General features: G+C 41.3%; 2 protein-coding genes across 2 annotated transcripts in view; one reads left to right on the top strand and one right to left on the bottom strand.

The window, feature by feature from the left end:
* The window catches only part of LOC134224271 (alanine--glyoxylate aminotransferase 2, mitochondrial), a 36,093-nt gene extending 32,782 nt beyond the window's left edge, over positions 1-3,311 (top strand). The window contains 2 exon segments of the mRNA XM_062703603.1: positions 1,987-2,121; positions 2,953-3,311. Of these exon segments, the coding sequence (XP_062559587.1) occupies positions 1,987-2,121; positions 2,953-3,075 (258 nt within the window). The 3' untranslated portion in view covers positions 3,076-3,311.
* LOC134227265 (protein amnionless) lies at positions 2-1,980 on the bottom strand. The gene is made up of 2 exons (XM_062708633.1): positions 517-1,980; positions 2-456 (listed from the first exon to the last, which is right to left on the bottom strand). Exons 1-2 carry the CDS (start codon positions 1,487-1,489, stop codon positions 56-58), a joined length of 1,374 nt encoding a protein of 457 aa, XP_062564617.1. The 5' UTR covers positions 1,490-1,980; the 3' UTR covers positions 2-55.
* Positions 3,312-16,928: the final 13,617 nt, after the last annotated feature.

The following is a 16,928-nucleotide window of genomic DNA, read 5'->3' as shown; positions in this document are numbered from 1 at the left end:
AATATTGGGATATATTTATTAGCAGAACGTGCGCTTTGAAAAAAATGTACTGTAATCATTTACTCATATCCAATTCAACATCCACATACGACTCTTTTTCTACATTATGTTCCGCTGCTTTGGAAGACGATGCCGCATCTTTATCATTCTCTTCAAACATTGGATTGTTAAAAGAAGAGTTCAAATTTTCAATTCCGGACGGGTTGAAATTGATATCCACCGTTGAGTCATCATGAGCGTTGTTAGGATCGAATCGAGCAAATACAAACGGTGATGAGAAAAATGTTCTGTTTCGAATAACGGCTGTAAGACGAGGAACTACTTTGTCGTCGTAGTAGTAAGCGTACAAGATAGTGAAAAAAATTGAAATCGCTAACAGTGAAACGAATATCACTAGAAACAGTTGGCCACTTTGATACGGTATATGAGGGTGACCTGCATGAACTATTTTATGTCCTGAAAAAACGACAATTTATCAATTTTTGGTTCCAGGGCATTCATATTTTCATCAATTACCGTTTTGAAACCGCATCACAAAATAAGGCTCCAAACTTTTCATTAAATCAACGCTTTGCTCTGAATACTCTTCTCTGTCGATGATCACCAGCTGAAGTGCATAATTTTCAACACTTATGTGATACTCCACCTCGGACTGATCCACCTCCGCCGATGTAATTTTACGAGCCAATTTCCGGGAGAAGTCATTAAAATCAAAGTTCTCCACAAAATTTCCCAAATCCACCGAGAGCACGCTTCCGCATATAGCACAACAATGGCCTTTCGGCACAATAGGACTCAAACAGTGCGGAACTGGACATACCTCGTTGGCACAAACGGCTTCGAGGACCCATTCCGGTTGACAGGGGCATTTTTCAGGACTGCTACATTTACCTTCTGTTACCAAGGTTTCTTCTCCGTTATAGAAAACGTACTGGCCCAGATCCGACACCAAGAAGCGACGAAACTCGTCAAGTCCTTTTGCTCCTCCGTAATTGATTTCCTTAACTTCGATAGCAGAATGATATTGCAAATCAATCGGTGAAGGTATTTTTCCGAATAACACGGCCTCATACTGACAAGGAATTCGCTCCAGATGAGGGGTGGCACCGTTCGGTCCAGAAACAGCCTTTCCAGAGTTGTCCACAGCCTTCCAGTTTGCAGTAGAATAGTACGGTTTCCGAGCTGGGGTTTTAAAGACTGTTGTTTCACGATGTCTGTGGTCACTTTCAAAGTGCAATGAAAAATCCGTTTCTGGAACGAGAACTGCTCCAGTGGTGGGTAGAATCAACGACCCAACACTAAAACTAGTTGGTAGTTCAACTAGTGCATTGAGCTTGGCGGGATATTGGATAGATTGACCGGATTTTGGCAATTCATTTGATTGCCAATTGGATCGATCGTTGAAGTCCAGATTATTTCGCCACAGCTTCGTTCCAAAGGAATAGTTAATCGACACAATAATGATTAACAGCCAAATTAATGTATCCATCGTGAGCTACTGATCTATACTGGCGGAAATAATGGGACACCACGATTGAGTAGTTAAAAGGGGCGTATTCGAAAAATTGTACAGATAGATAATGACGACTCTCGCTTTCAAGCGAATTCGATTAATGGTCGAGATTTGATAAGAACTGGCAGAACTACGCAAAGTACCCGATAAACGAGAAACAATTATCATTATTTTGTTAAATATCTTGGCTCTGCATATGCACAGCATATGTTTCGAAATGGACAAATTGATATGAAATTTGCGAAAAAGAATCCACGTGTCTTGGAGGGACTCGAACCCTCAACCTCCTACTCTCTAGATAGGCGTGATAACCCCTACACAACAAGACCACTTAAAGGTCACGTTTGCGGAAAAGCCATCAGAATCCGAGTACCAACCTCCACCGCGGTTAGCTAGCGTACGGCCGAGTTGCCGAATAATATGCAATTAATTGTTAATTATCATTAATTTAATTTATTTTTTCAACTTTTCAGGGACTAATGATCGGCGTTGAACTAGTAGCTGATAAGGTGACACGCCAGCACCTCAGCGCGCCACACTTCGTTGAAATTTGGGAGATGTGCAAGGATATGGGCGTTTTGTTTGGAAGAGGCGGTCTTAACGCTAATGTAAGTACTCCAGTTAAGAAGAATATAGCTAATAGGAAAAAAATCAAACTAATGATCCAATGCTCCGAATATATGTATCTAAATTCCAATGTCCTTTAATTGTTTCTTTCTGTAATTCCTTGTGTATCTATCTTCCCGCACCATTGTGCGCATTCAACAGGTCCTTAGAATTAAACCACCGATGTGTTTAACTAATGCTGATGTCGACTTTGCCCTGCAAGTGCTAGACGTTGCACTTGAACGCCATTCTGAAAGTACTCACAAACTAATCTGAACTGAACAAAAACTGGCAAATATTCACCGTTTGAGCAAAAACAATGCATACCACTTCACAACCAAAGCTAGATTTTTAAATTGAAAATATTTTATGAATGGAAATTGGTACAAATATATGAATCAAAAGAGTACAGAATAGTTGGTTCAGTTTTCTAAAACACTGAAAATCTAGACACATTCCTATGGTCCCAAACTACTCCCATCCTACGTCCGAGTAGTGTAGCTGCTAACCAGATCTGAACGAAAACAAAATGGCGGTATCCTATAGTATTAGTAAAAATTGTGTGTTTGTGTGATTGAAGTTAATATAAAAGAAAGTCTGATCATTATTATAGCCCATACAAATCTACGTAGAGCAACCAAATCTGAAAAAAAATCAGACTTTTCGATATGTTTTCTTCTTGTATAGCGATTCACAATATTTGGCCGTTTGTGGGTCTAACCCATTTCACAGTTTGCAACTAACCCTGGTGACAAATCATGTCTTTATATTAATATTTAATCTCTTGTTTACTAATCTCAATTACGAATAATCCTTTTCAATTATACTTTCAGGTATTAAGGTTGAAACCTCCTATGTGTGTCAATATGTCGGATGCGGAGTATGCACTGACCGTGATTGACTTTGCCTGTCAAGCTTACCAAAATAAGCGAAAGCGTGGCTGCAGAAAATGTTGATATCGATCCAGCAGATATTATAATCATAAATTCTGTGATTTTATATGTATATTTTTTTTATTATATGTGATTTTATATGTATAATTTTACAAATGTTTAAAACCATTCCTTTTTCATTCTGTGATTCACGATTATAATGCATGAACCAATTTTAGAGTAACATGACTGCATTCCAAATACAGACATTTCTAAAATATAAGATGTTTTATAACTAAATATAAGTTTTAAAATAGTTATTTTTATGTTTTCTTTACTCCGAAATCAACTTTGTTTTACTTCAAAATAGAGGCAAATTAAGACAACATAATCTATAATAATACCAGCCATATTTTGGATCACATTCTTAAGGCCACATGGTGTTAAACAATTGTAGATGATCTACTTAGGGGGCCCTAAGGAAATCGTTCCGAAAAGCACTGAAAAGCTCTAAAAATAATCATTCAAATAGAGTTGACTTATACAACTAGGAAGTGTTACCTATCATATTACGTCGATGAATGGTCAAAAATGCGTTTGGAAATTATTGGAATGCACTTTTGAAAATATATTGATTTCGATGTGTGTTCCCGACCATATACGGGGCAATATGAGCCACCATTCGGGGACGTATGAGCCACCCATCCAAAACGTTTTTTTGGGAGAGAAAAGTGTGGTAATACGGAAGAATATGATATTCCTACAACAGTTTAGAGTATTTTATACCAAATAAAATTATTAAACCGCACAACAGCGGACCGAACCGATTTTCCACACTTCACCGTTTGAACAGCCATATTTCAATTGATCAATGGTCATTTTTCTGTTTTTGTGATCACAGTAATGCGGTGTTGTAATTTTTCCGTAATAAATCTTACATAGATAATATTCTTGTGATTGGCAACTGAAATTTGAACTTGTTCGCATTTTATGGCCTAATATATTGCTCTGTGCAGGACGCAGGTATGCCCATATTGCCCCATGGAGACTGGTTTTGGAAAAAAAAAGTTTTCTTATGAATTCAGATTTGTATCAGTACAAACATGTGTGCACAATATTCGATTATAATAGATCTTTTGATTGGGATGTATTTTTGACCTTGTCAAAACCTTATTTATAAACTTCAAATCTTATAATAATTTTGCATATGCTGCACAAGTTTACATTTTCAAGTGTATTTTTATGTTCGAACTGAATTTTAATGCGGTTTTCACGTTGAGGCATATGTGGAGTATTCTTATAAAGATTATATAATTTTTACCTGATAAAACTTGTCAATAAGCTCAAAATAAGAGTGGCTCATATTTTGCCCCTGCAGTATGTCTGCGCTCAAAACTCTCGACGGTGTACAACACGCGTCGAAGTCGGACGCCGCGGCTTAACATTGGGCGGCTACAAGATGGTAGACTAGCCCAAGAATACGCGCAGCAGCTGGAAGTGGCACTTCCAACGGAAGAGCAGCTAGGCGCAGCGTCTCTTGAAGATGGCTGGAGAGATATTCGATCCGCCATTGGTAGCACCGCAACCGCTGCACTTGGCACGGTGCCCCGGATCAGAGAAACGACTGGTATGACGGCGAATGTGAGCAGTTAGTGGAAGAGAAGAATGCAGCATGGGCGAGATTGCTGCAACACCGCACGAGGGCGAACGAGGCACGATATAAACAGGCGCGGAACAGACAAAACTCGATTTTCCGGAGGAAAAAGCGCCAGCAGGAAGATCGAGACCGTGAAGAAACGGAGCAACTGTACCGCGCTAATAACACACGAAAGTTCTATGAGAAGTTAAACCGTTCACGTAAGGGCCACGTGCCACAGCCTGATATGTGTAAGGACATAAACGGGAACCTTCTTACGAACGAGCGTGAGGTGATCCAAAGGTGGCGGCAGCACTACGAAGAACACCTGAATGGCGATGTGGCAGACGAAGCTGGCGGTATGGTGATGGACCTGGGAGAACGCGCGCAGGACATAATTCTACCGGCTCCGGATCTCCGGGAAATCCAGGAGGAGATTGGCCGGCTGAAGAACAACAAAGCCCCTGGGGTTGACCAACTACCAGGAGAGCTATTTAAACACGGTGGTGAGGCACTGGCTAGAGCGCTGCACTGGGTCATTACCAAGATTTGGGAGGAGGAAGTTTTGCCGCAGGAGTGGATGGAAGGTGTCGTGTGTCCCATCTACAAAATGGGTGATAAGCTGGATTGTAGCAACTACCGCGCAGTCACGTCACATTGCTGAACGCCGCCTACAAGGTACTCTCCCAAATTTTATGCCGTCGACTAGCACCAACTGCAAGGGAGTTCGTGGGGCAGTACCAGGCGGGTTTTATGGGCGAACGCTCCACCACGGACCAGGTGTTCGCCATTCGCCAAGTACTGCAGAAATGCCGCGAATACAACGTGCCCACATCATCTATTCATCGACTTCAAAGCCGCATATGATACAATCGATCGGGACCAGCTATGGCAGCTAATGCACGAACACGGTTTTCCGGATAAACTGACACGGTTGATCAAAGCGACGATGGATCGGGTGATGTGCGTAGTTCGAGTTTCAGGGGCATTCTCGAGTCCCTTCGAAACCCGCAGAGGGTTACGGCAAGGTGATGGTCTTTCGTGTTTGCTATTCAACATCGCTTTGGAAGGGGTAATACGAAGAGCAGGGATTAACACGAGTGGTACAATTTTCAATAAGTCCGTCCAGCTATTTGGCTTCGCCGACGACATAGATATTATGGCACGTAACTTTGAGAAGATGGAGGAAGCCTACATCAGACTGAAGAGGGAAGCTAAGCGGATCGGACTAGTCATCAACACGTCGAAAACGAAGTACATGATAGGAAGAGGTTCAAGAGAAGACAATGTGAGCCACCCACCGCGAGTTTGCATCGGTGGTGACGAAATCGAGGTGGTAGAAGAATTTGTGTACTTGGGCTCACTGGTGACTGCCGAAAATGACACCAGCAGAGAAATTCGGAGACGCATAGTGGCTGGAAATCGTACGTACTTTGGACTCCGCAAGACGCTCCGATCGAATAGAGTTCGCCGCCGTACCAAACTGACAATCTACAAAACGCTAATTAGACCGGTAGTCCTCTACGGACACGAGACCTGGACGATGCTCGTGGAGGACCAACGCGCACTTGGAGTTTTCGAAAGGAAAGTGCTGCGTACCATCTATGGTGGGGTGCAGATGGCGGACGGTACGTGGAGGAGGCGAACGAACCACGAATTGCATCAGCTGTTGGGAGAACCATCCATCGTTCACACCGCGAAAATCGGACGACTGCGATGGGCCGGGCACGTAGCCAGAATGTCGGACAGTAACCCGGTGAAAATGGTTCTCGACAACGATCCGACGGGCACAAGAAGGCGAGGTGCGCAGCGGGCAAGGTGGATCGATCAGGTGGAAGATGACTTGCGGACCCTCCGTAGACTGCGTGGTTGGCGACGTGTAGCCATGGACCGAGCCGAATGGAGAAGACTCTTATATACCGCACAGGCCACTTCGGCCTTAGTCTGATTAAATAATAAATCATATTTTGCCCCGTATGTTAATATTGCCCCTGCTCCCCCTACTTTTGCTGAACAATCGACTTCAATTTCAACTTGGAACGAAAAATATTACAAAAGATTCGGGCTTTTGAAAGAGTAGAGAAGCGTGTGGTGAATTAAAAATTCATCATGGAATCAATTGTTTACTCACCTTAAGGTAAATCGCGTAGCATCCAATTTCAAAACCATATCGCGCTTTCGTGAGGTCTCAAAATCAAGCGACAGGAAAACTGTTTCTCAAATTTTCTCCATTGCAGCATGCACAACAGATTCAGATTGCTGATCTGATCACCTAATAAGTGGCATTTGTACCGTCAAAAACGCGACTGCATACTGTTAAATATGATAACTTTAGACGCCGACATTCGGAGAAATTATGAACCAACTGTGAAATTACACCAACGGCTTTTGTTTGCAAAGATCTAGTAAGGGAATGACGAAATAGTGGTTTTTGACAAATAAATCTGGAAATATGCACATTTTAATTTCTGGCGTATATCACAATGCCAATTTCGTTGCCAGGAACATTTACAGTTCTAACCACTAAAATCAGCTTATTAAAAAGAAAATTTTGCAACATATATGTTTCCGCAACAGATTATAACCCTATATTGAATTGAAATGGTTCACTGCCATTTAAACAAATTTTATAAATGTACATGTACTACTTTTACTGGCAACGATTTTCGGTTTCTGTTGCATTTTGTTCCAATTAATAGTGGTACATACATGTGCATTTTGTTCAATCAAACTTGAAATTAATCAACAAATTTCTAATATTTCTCATTACTTCCTTTGGGCACATCAGTCATAACACGTTGGTACAGTTAAGTTGTAGAAAATTACGAATTTGAATTTTATTTTCGAAGATTTTAGGAAAATGCGTCTATCCTGTAAAATTTACTCAATGTGACATGCACCACTTTTAACTATGGAAGTGTTTAAAGGACACTATGCTGCAAGGCAGCAATGTCCCAGTGGGGAATGTAATGCCAACAAAAAAGAACTGAAAGATGATCTACGAAATCAAAAATATCTGAAGATATTCTATAAGTTTAGATCTTGACCAAGTTCAGAATTGGGCGGATATGAGTCAGCTCCAGAATCTCAGAAAAAACGAAATATCGGATAATGTTAAAACTCTGGAGCATCCTTAAATCTGCAAAGATCTAAAAATCAGGTAAACGTCTGAAACACCCGAAACGTTGAAAAAGACAAATTCACCGTCTTTAAATTGTTGTTCAGACTGAACAATTAATAAAACAATGGACAACGAAACGGACATTACCCAAGCAACCAAAAGTTGGGATAACAGTACATTCCTGGCTTAATCAGCTCCAAGAGGGATCCTGAATTGAATTCTATTCAGCTCACTTTTTAAGTAGTTAACCGAACTATCAAGTTCACATTAAGTTATTTTCAAGCTTCTGAAGTGGACATCAAAGTTCACAAAAAGTTCGGTGAGAGTCCTGTATAGCATGCTATTCAGCTAGACAATGAACTTAAAGTGTACTTTACAAAATAAAATAAAAACCACATGGCGATGTACTGGAAGAACTATTTTATTTTTTTTTTCAATGATTATTCACGAGAATGTAGATGCTGTTCTTATTTAGGATGCGAGACTCCATGTGACGATGCGCCTACCACAAGTATTGAACTCCAATCCTCCTCTTATAATTTGGGATGCGTACCACTGCTCCATACGATCGACATGTAAAGTGGCAAAATTTTACTTCATGAGTTGATTTCATATATGACACTTGACTCAAAGTTCACCATAAGTTCAATTAGGATAAAATGTGAACTAGAAAAGTTCGTATAATGCCAAGGTGGCACTAAATGTGAACTTTATGCCACAAAAAGTTCATACCAAACTGATTCTGAATTTGAAAATTCACAAAAAGTTCGTATGGAGCTTGATTCTGAACTTTAAAGTTTATAAAAAGTTCATGTGGACCTGATAGGCGGCTTTGAAAAGTTTGACTTTGTTTTGTTTTTGTAGCAGTGTTCCTATGCTCAAGTTCTTACAAGCTATTAATCAGAACTTTTTTGTATTTGTGAAGTGGAAAAAAAAAATGTGCACTTTTGTGCTATCGTGGAACTTGATATTAGAAGTTCGGAACAAGTTCCAAAGTAGCGTGGTGTGAACTTTGTAGTTCGGAATAATATTGTTTTTCAAGCTGATTTGAAGTATGGTTACTACTTGAACCGAACTTCTCATTAGAAGTTCGGAACAATAATTTAAGTAGCATAACGTGAACTTTAAAGTTCATATGAAGAGGAATAAGCAACTTTCTTGAACTTTCAAGTTCATTAATAGTATTAATTGAGAGTTAAGTTCGGTTTATGAACAATGGAGCTATAATCGAACTAAATGTGAACTTCTTAGTTCAATCCTCAAGTCTAATCTGAACTTTTGGTTGCTTGGGATACCCAGTAGACCAGTATATAATCTTGCTTATCGGAAAGTTTTCACGACTGGAGTGGGAATCGAACCCTCACCTTATAATTCATAGGGGGAGATCCTCCAGTGTCGGCTACCTAAAGGCTACATTTAAGGAAAAATTCTTTATATATGCGGATTATGTGTACTGATATACCAAATACACAAAATATGATCATTGATGATGTATACAAACTATATTTTAGCATTTGAAAACGTTCTACGACGATATATTTTGATGACGATTTTTTATGGAAAATTTCATGGTTCAGAAAAGTGTCCCCTGGTACCGGACACTGTTGCAATGTTGCATTATGTTCAATTAGGCCGTTACAACTATTTAATTTAAATTATGTATACACTCAGAAATTTAAAAAAAAACCATAAAAGAATAAAATCTATACTATTTACTTATTTATGCGATTTATTCATTGCTTAGTATAACACGTATACTACCATTGTATACAAAATAAACTAGTGAAGATTTGGGTAGACGTATTTTCGTTAGTATAATCGGTGTTGACAGTTCTCTTCAAGCATGATAAATGAACGCTCTTTAGATTTAAAAGTTAAACTTTTATTTAAAAAAATAAATGCATGGCGATAGTGAAGCATTATATATGCGTGAAAGGTAAGTTGTGGAGAACAAATAATTCACCAGTCCACGCTTTCTTTTACGTTCCACATAATATAAGTTCGAAATGTTATTTTGTAGGCAATGCCGGAGAATCAATAATGTCGGTCAACCAAGCTCAAACCCAAATTCAAGCCAATGCCGGAGAATTGATAATGCTGCCTTCGATGTCCAGGATAGAATCACATGGATAAACGGTTCCCTGAAACTAGTAAGATTACGAATTATTTAATAAGCAGGCTGCAGGAATACCGTGGCAAGAATAATCTGGATGCTATGAAAACGCAACGATTTACCGTGTGTCGTATTCTATGAATCCAAAAAGTGGTTTTCAGTCTGATTAATAATTATTTGTTAAGATTTAGTTATAAGATGTGTTGAAAAACTATGCAAACGCGAAATAAAAACTGATATTTATGATCATATTTTCATTTCTATTATTTTTTTTTTTTTAATTAGCGTTTATTTGAAGGCTCAAGCGCTCGAAGGCATAACGGAGCCGAAAGTCAATTGAAATTTTATTACAATTTCATCTTTTGCTTCTTATGTTCTTATGTTAGTTTTGGGGAGCCGAAAAACTCGCGGCTTAGTCGAGGTTAAGGAGTACATACAAAAAAAAATTGGATGGGATTGGGGCTTGGGATTATATTGGTGTCCGTAGGTAGCGTTGATGCAGTCTTCCCATGATGATTGGTGTGGTTCAGAACAGGGACAAACTGCAATGATACAAGCATAACGTTTCTACCGAGCGGGAGGAGGAGAATACAAAGGTGGACATGGCCCTACGAATGGGGGAGAGGAATCAAACAATGACGTTGATGCGCTTCAAAAATTGTAAACAAGGGCCATGTAGTCAATATCAAGCTTTCCCAACACATCTCTAATGTCCTCATTTTCTGGTTTCCCTCGGGCCCGGAGGGATGCATATAAATCGGACCTGGCAATACCGTATTCGGGGCAGTTCCAGACAACGTGATTGATGTCCTGATAGCCTGCCCCACAACCGCATCGATTGCTGTCTGCGAGCCCTACTCGATAGGAATGCGCGTTTAGTGAGTAGTGGTTGGACATTAGACGACACATTACCTTAATAAAGTCTCGGCTAAGGTCCAACCCCTTGAACCAAGGTCTTTTCGATACCTGCGGGAGAATGGAATGTAACCACCTACCCAAATCTCCTTCATCCCATTTTCGTTGCCAACTGAGCAAGGCCTGTTGACGAGAAATTGAAAAAAATCGTTAAAGGTGATTTGACGCTCGTATATATCACCTTCCATAGCGCCCACCTTGGCAAGTGAGTCCGCTCTCTCATTACCCGGAATCGAGCAATGTGAAGGGACCCATACCAAAGTGATAGTGTAAAAGCGATTCGATAGAGCACTCAATATGGATCGTATTTCGCTCAGGAAATACGGTGAGTGCTGTACCGGCCTCATTGAACGTATAGCCTCTATTGAGCTGAGACTATCCGTAAAAATGAAGTATTGATCAGAGAGAAGAGAGGCAATTCGCTCTAATGCGTAGTGTATAGCTGCTAATTCTGCAACATATACGGAACAAGGATTTTGAAGTTTTCGAGCGGCGCTATGCAATTCGTTGAAGACACCAAATCCAGTGGATTCATTTATTTTTGACCCGTCGGTGAAAAACTTTTTGACGCAACTGACATGGCTGTATTTACTTGTGAAAATTGGTGGTATACACTCCATTCGGAGAGGATCTGGAATTCCATGGATCTCTTCTCTCATGGTCAGATCAAAAACTACAGAAGAACTGGAGGAGTCTAAGAAGCAACCATGATGGGGAACGTTCGAAGAAGGGCCAATCTCCAGGCTCATGTACCAGTAGTACAGTGACATAAATTTTGATTGGAAGTTTCGTTCGATTAGCTTCTCAAAATTCTCAATTACCAATGGATTTAAAACCTCACACCGAATGAGGAATCTGAACGATATTTCCGCGATGCGATCTGATAAAGGAAGTACTCCCGCGAGTACCTCTAAACTCATTGTATGAGTCGAGTTCATACAGCCTAGCGCGATGCGGAGGCAACGATATTGAATGCGTTCGAGCTTCAATATATGAGTTTTCGCGGCGGCTTGAAAACAAAACTACCGTATTCGATAACCGACAAGATCGTTGTACGATATAGCTTTATCAGATCTTCCGGTGTGCTCCCCACCATGTACCGGTAACTGTCCGCATGAAGTTGATTCTTTGTTGGCATTTCTGATACAGATGTCTAATGTGCATTCCCCAGGTGCCTTTCGAGTCGAACCAGACCCCTAAGTATTTATGTGAAATGCCTTGAGAGATTTTCTTACCCTAAGATGAAGCTTTAATTTTGCTGGCGTATGCTTCCTAGAAAAGACAATCAGCTCAGTTTTCTCCGGTGAAAATTCGATACCCAGCTTCAAAGCCCAATTGTCTAGAGTATCTTGCAATGGTCCTCGCAGATCGCCCGCCCCTGTTCCTGTAAAGGAGACAACAGCGTCATCCGCAAGCTGTCTTAACGAGCAATTTTCCACAAGACATCCATCGATGCCTCTAACATAAAAATAGTAAAGAAGGGGACTTAAACATGAGCCCTGGGGGAGACCCATGTAACTAATTCTTGAAGTTGTTGAGTTTCCATGAGAAAAACTCATATGTTTCTCAGACAACAAGTTGTACAAATAGTTATTTAGTATTGGTGAAAGCCCACACTCGTGGAGTTTGTCTGAAAGGACGTCAACGCAAACTGAGTCAAAAGCCCCCTTAATATCCAAGAAAACTGAACCCATTTGTTCTTTTTGAGAATAGGCCAGTTGGATTTCTGTAGTAAGCAACGCAAGACAGTCATTCGTTCCCTTGCCTCTGCGGAATCCAAATTGAGTATCTGATAGAAAGCCATTTGATTCGACCCATCTGTCGAGCCGATTGAGAATCATCTTCTCTAACAGCTTCCGTATACACGACAACATCGCGATTGGACGGTACGAGTTATGATCCGAAGCGGGTTTATCGGATTTCTTGATATCGATCACCCTCACTTGTCTCCATTCATTCGGAACAATGTTGCTTTCCACGAATTGATTAAATAAATTCAGCATGCGCCTCTTCGCGACGTCTGGGAGGTTTTAAGCAAGTTGAATTTAATTCTATCCATTCCTGGAGCGGTATTATTACATGAAAGGAGAGCAAGTGAGAAATCAACTCATCGAAAATGGGGCGTCCATCTCGTGTTGACCGGATGTTGCTTCGCGTGCTAACCGTTGAATTGGGACGGAATCCGGACACACTTTTTGGCGAAAGCGAAGATCCATCGAGGGAACTTTCCGTATCTTCGTTAATCGATGACGCGTTACGCATTCTTCTCCCGACGGCCCAAAGTGTTTTCATTGACGTTTCGCGCGAAAGACCATCAACAAAATGGCGCCAATAACCGCGTTTCTTAGCATTCGCGAGACTCTTAAACTTACGTTCAAGAGAGGCATAACGATCGTAATTATCTCGAGTACCACGCTTTCGATAGTCCTTGAACGCGTTGGACTTTTCCCGATAGACTTTGGTACACTCTTCATCCCACCAAAGAGGAGAAGGCGGACGGCGACGTATTTGAGATCCCGGTATAGATCGACGCTGTGATTGAACTGCGCTGTCTAGGATTAGCCCGGAGAGAAACTGGTATTCTTCCAGCGGAGGAAGAATATCGACCAAATGCTCACCGACGATGATCGCCTCGGTGTATCTTCCCCAGTCAATGTGTTTCGTGAGGTCGTACGCAACGTCAATCTGGTGAGACTGATATGATCCATTGGTGATTGAGATTTCTATCGGCAAGTGATCACTACCATGGGGATCTTGAATTACTTTCCACGTACAATCCAATGTTAGTGAAATCGAACAGATTGAGAGGTCAATTCTACTTTCGAGTCCTGAAGGTGCCACACGTGTTGCTTCTCCGTTATTTAAATATGTCATATTGAAGTAGTCGCACATGTCGTAAATCAACGAAGAACGGTTGTCATCGGTAAGTTCCCCCCAGGCCGTACCGTGTGAGTTAAAGTCTCCTAGAATCAACCGTGGCTCAGGCATAGCGGAGCAGATTTCGTTAAGATCTCTGCGTCGCATAGAAGCATTCGGCGGTATATACACAGAGGCTATGCTGAAGCTTTTCCCTCGTATGGTGACATGACATGCGACTACCTCAGTGCCTGTCATCGAGGGAAGATCTATTCTGTAAAAGGAGTGGAGCTTGTTGATCTCCAAGAGCACCCTCCATATCCATCTCCTCGATCTTGGCGAATAATTTTGAAATCGTGGAAAGAGAGAACTTTGTCCGGAGAAAGCCATGTTTCACTAAGAGCAAATGCGTCACAGCATGAGCTGTGAACTAAAAACTTAAACGGATCCAGGTTTTAAAATACTCCTACAGTTCCACTGTAGAACTACGATCTTATCCCCGACCTCGTTGGTTAAATTAGCCATCGAGGGATAAGATTGAATCAAGAACAGGCCATTTTGAAATCAATTGCTTCAATAAGGGTTTCACCAGTGAGATTATCATGTTGATAATGTTTCTCACTGCGGGAGAGATTTCTAGAGTATTGAAGATGAAATCCACAATCCCAGAAAGAGTAATTTTATCGGGTACCTCAACATGGTTATGTTGAACCGCCTGATGATTTTGTTGCTGATGTAAGCTTTCTGGGCAAAAAACTGGAACAGCTGGGGTTTTAGATGTTCCCGGAAGTGGCGGGAAATTGCCAGCCGCAAACTTGAACCCCATAGGAGAAACTTTTTGGGGTTTCCCACCACTTGCTAATTTTCCAGGGGAGGGTCGAGTACTCTGTTCAACGACAGGAACATCTAGAAAAGCGTGCTGGTGTTTTGGCCTGCACCTTGCTCGCTTTCTTTTTGTCCCTGTTTCGATGACAGTGTATTCTTCACCGTCCCCAGAGTCTGAGCCTTGATCATCTAAGGGCAGGGAAGAGAAGACATTTGAGCTGGCGATAGAACGGGTTGATGGAACAGCGGCTGGGGCAAGCGTCTTCAGCATTTCTGCATAGGATCGCCTTGACCGCTGTTTTATTGAGCGGATTTGATGTTTCTCCCTCTCTATATACCGAGCACACGCAGTGAGTTCATGCGGAGCTTCGCCACAGCAGGTACACTTCGGCTGTTTACTGCAGAGACCCTCGGCATGCTGCTCACCGCATTTGCTACACCGTGGTTTATTGCAGCAGTAGGTCTCTGTGTGACCAATCTGCTGGCACTTTTACAGTGCATTACGGTCGGTATATAGAGGCGCACTGGTAATCGAAGTTTCCCTAGAACAAGGTGGTCAGGAAGGGCAGACCCAGAAAAGGTCACACGATACGAATCAGACGGTTTTTTTGTGCCATCTTCTGACACGTAATTCATTTGTCTGACATCAAGAATCTGAACTGTTGGGACCGCTCGATTTTAAACCCCCCAGCACCAGTCTTGATGTCAGCACATGTTAGAAACGGCTCGGTGACCACTCCTGCAATCTCGACTTCACTGCTTGCGATGTATACGTGATATTCCAATCGAAAGAGCTCGAAGGCAGCAATTCTGTTGGCCTGTTCACGATCACTTACAGTGACTCGTAACTTGTTACGGCTTGGGGCATTCACTTCAATAACGCCCTGAAACGATTTTGCCAGATCTTTTTCGATTCGCAATTTGTTTAGCGGTTTACCTTTGGGCCGAAAGAAAACCAGAAATGGGCCCTTAGATCCGGGCGGGTACGCTTTTAGGCGGGGGGTCGCCAGGGTGTTGATCCACTTGCCTGGTTAGTATCCATAGGATCAGGAGAAGGCAGGTTAAAAGTCCCAGGAGAATTTGAGTTGATGACCGGTTTGTGCAAAACAGTTTCAGCGGGAATTGAGCCGGTTTCGGTGCTATGTTCGCTTTGTGGTGGAAAATTTCGCTCATTAAATTGCTCGTATTCCGGGGATGGAATGTAATCATCGTCAGAAATTTCGAATTGCGAATCACCCCCGCCTTTGTCATCAGTTTCCATTGCGGAGAATGATCACCGCAACGAAAAATAAGATGATTCCAATATCGAAACAAAGAGCACGCAGAATATTGCGGTTATTCCAACAATTCCAACAAAGAGAAAAAAAAAAGAAAAAAAAAGTGGCGGATAAATAAAATAAAAATAAAAAAGTTAGCGGGACAATGAATAAAAGATGAAAAAAAAAAAAATATAACGAAAAAAAAAAAAATATAACGAAAAAAAAAATATAACGAAAAAAAAATATATACGAAAGAGTAAGAAAACAAAATATGAAGAAAAAAAAAATAGTGAAAAAAAAATATAACGATAAAAAAAAATAACGGTGAAAAAATAACTTTTATCTGATGAACTTTTGGCACAGTTCCACTTGCCAATTCACTACCAGTTCACAGTTCCACTTGCCAATTCAACTACCAATTCACAAGATGCGAGAGACCGAAAACAAGAGGCGAGATATTTACCGACAATAACAGCCTTGTGTAGGTAGGTAGCGTACCGGTGTCGATGGCGACTCCTCTGCAGGCACGCTTTCGTCGTCGTACTGGCTGCTACGATGGGGACGGGGGCTTCTGTAGCAAAACGATTGCCACACTTTCTGCTGCTGCTGGTGATGCAGCTTTTGCAAGGAATGCGACTTGCGATCCGGCAGTTTGTCGTAGCCGGAAGTGCCTTTAACAGACACACCGGAGGTCTCGGCCAGGGTGTGCTGCTTCCCAGTCACAGGGCACAAATCGCGTTGAAAAACCGAGTGTAAACAGCTTCAAACGAAGAAAAACACTAGGAAAAACTTTGCGCGAGATGGGAGCAATGAAAAAACGACCTGCTCGCTTCTAACGAAGAACAGGGAATGCTTTCTATTATTTTATAATCAAAACAAAACATTCGTTCAATGCAGAATCCAGCTATAATTTCAGCAAAATGAAATTAAACTAATGTTGATTATAGCCAACTTATACATTACTCCCAATAAATCCAAGTTATACTAACGCGGTATAGTACACTCCTAATCTAGGCTGGGGTCAACCAGGCAAATAGCCAGTTAGTATGACTTTTAACCTATTTGGTTTTTATTTTTTCCAGAGTGACTGCTGGTCTCCAAAGTGTTTAGAGGAGGGGGGTTCCAAAAAAAAAATTTGGGATTGAAAAAAATAATATAACTCCTCGGATTTGTTAAAGGATGTTTTGAAAATCCTCAAAATTATCGCCAAAA

This window comes from Armigeres subalbatus, chromosome 3, assembly GCF_024139115.2.
Source record: "Armigeres subalbatus isolate Guangzhou_Male chromosome 3, GZ_Asu_2, whole genome shotgun sequence".
Classification (NCBI taxonomy): Eukaryota; Metazoa; Arthropoda; class Insecta; order Diptera; family Culicidae; genus Armigeres; species Armigeres subalbatus.
This window is presented reverse-complemented; position numbering and strand designations above follow the sequence as displayed.

Excerpts from the sequence above, each read along its gene's own strand:
- LOC134227265 (XM_062708633.1), bottom strand. The coding sequence starts at position 1,489 with ATGGATACATTAATTTGGCTGTTAATCATTATTGTGTCGATTAACTAT. Across the intron at positions 457-516 it reads TGTGATGCGGTTTCAAAACG|GACATAAAATAGTTCATGCA; the intron begins GTAATTGATGAA and ends TCGTTTTTTCAG.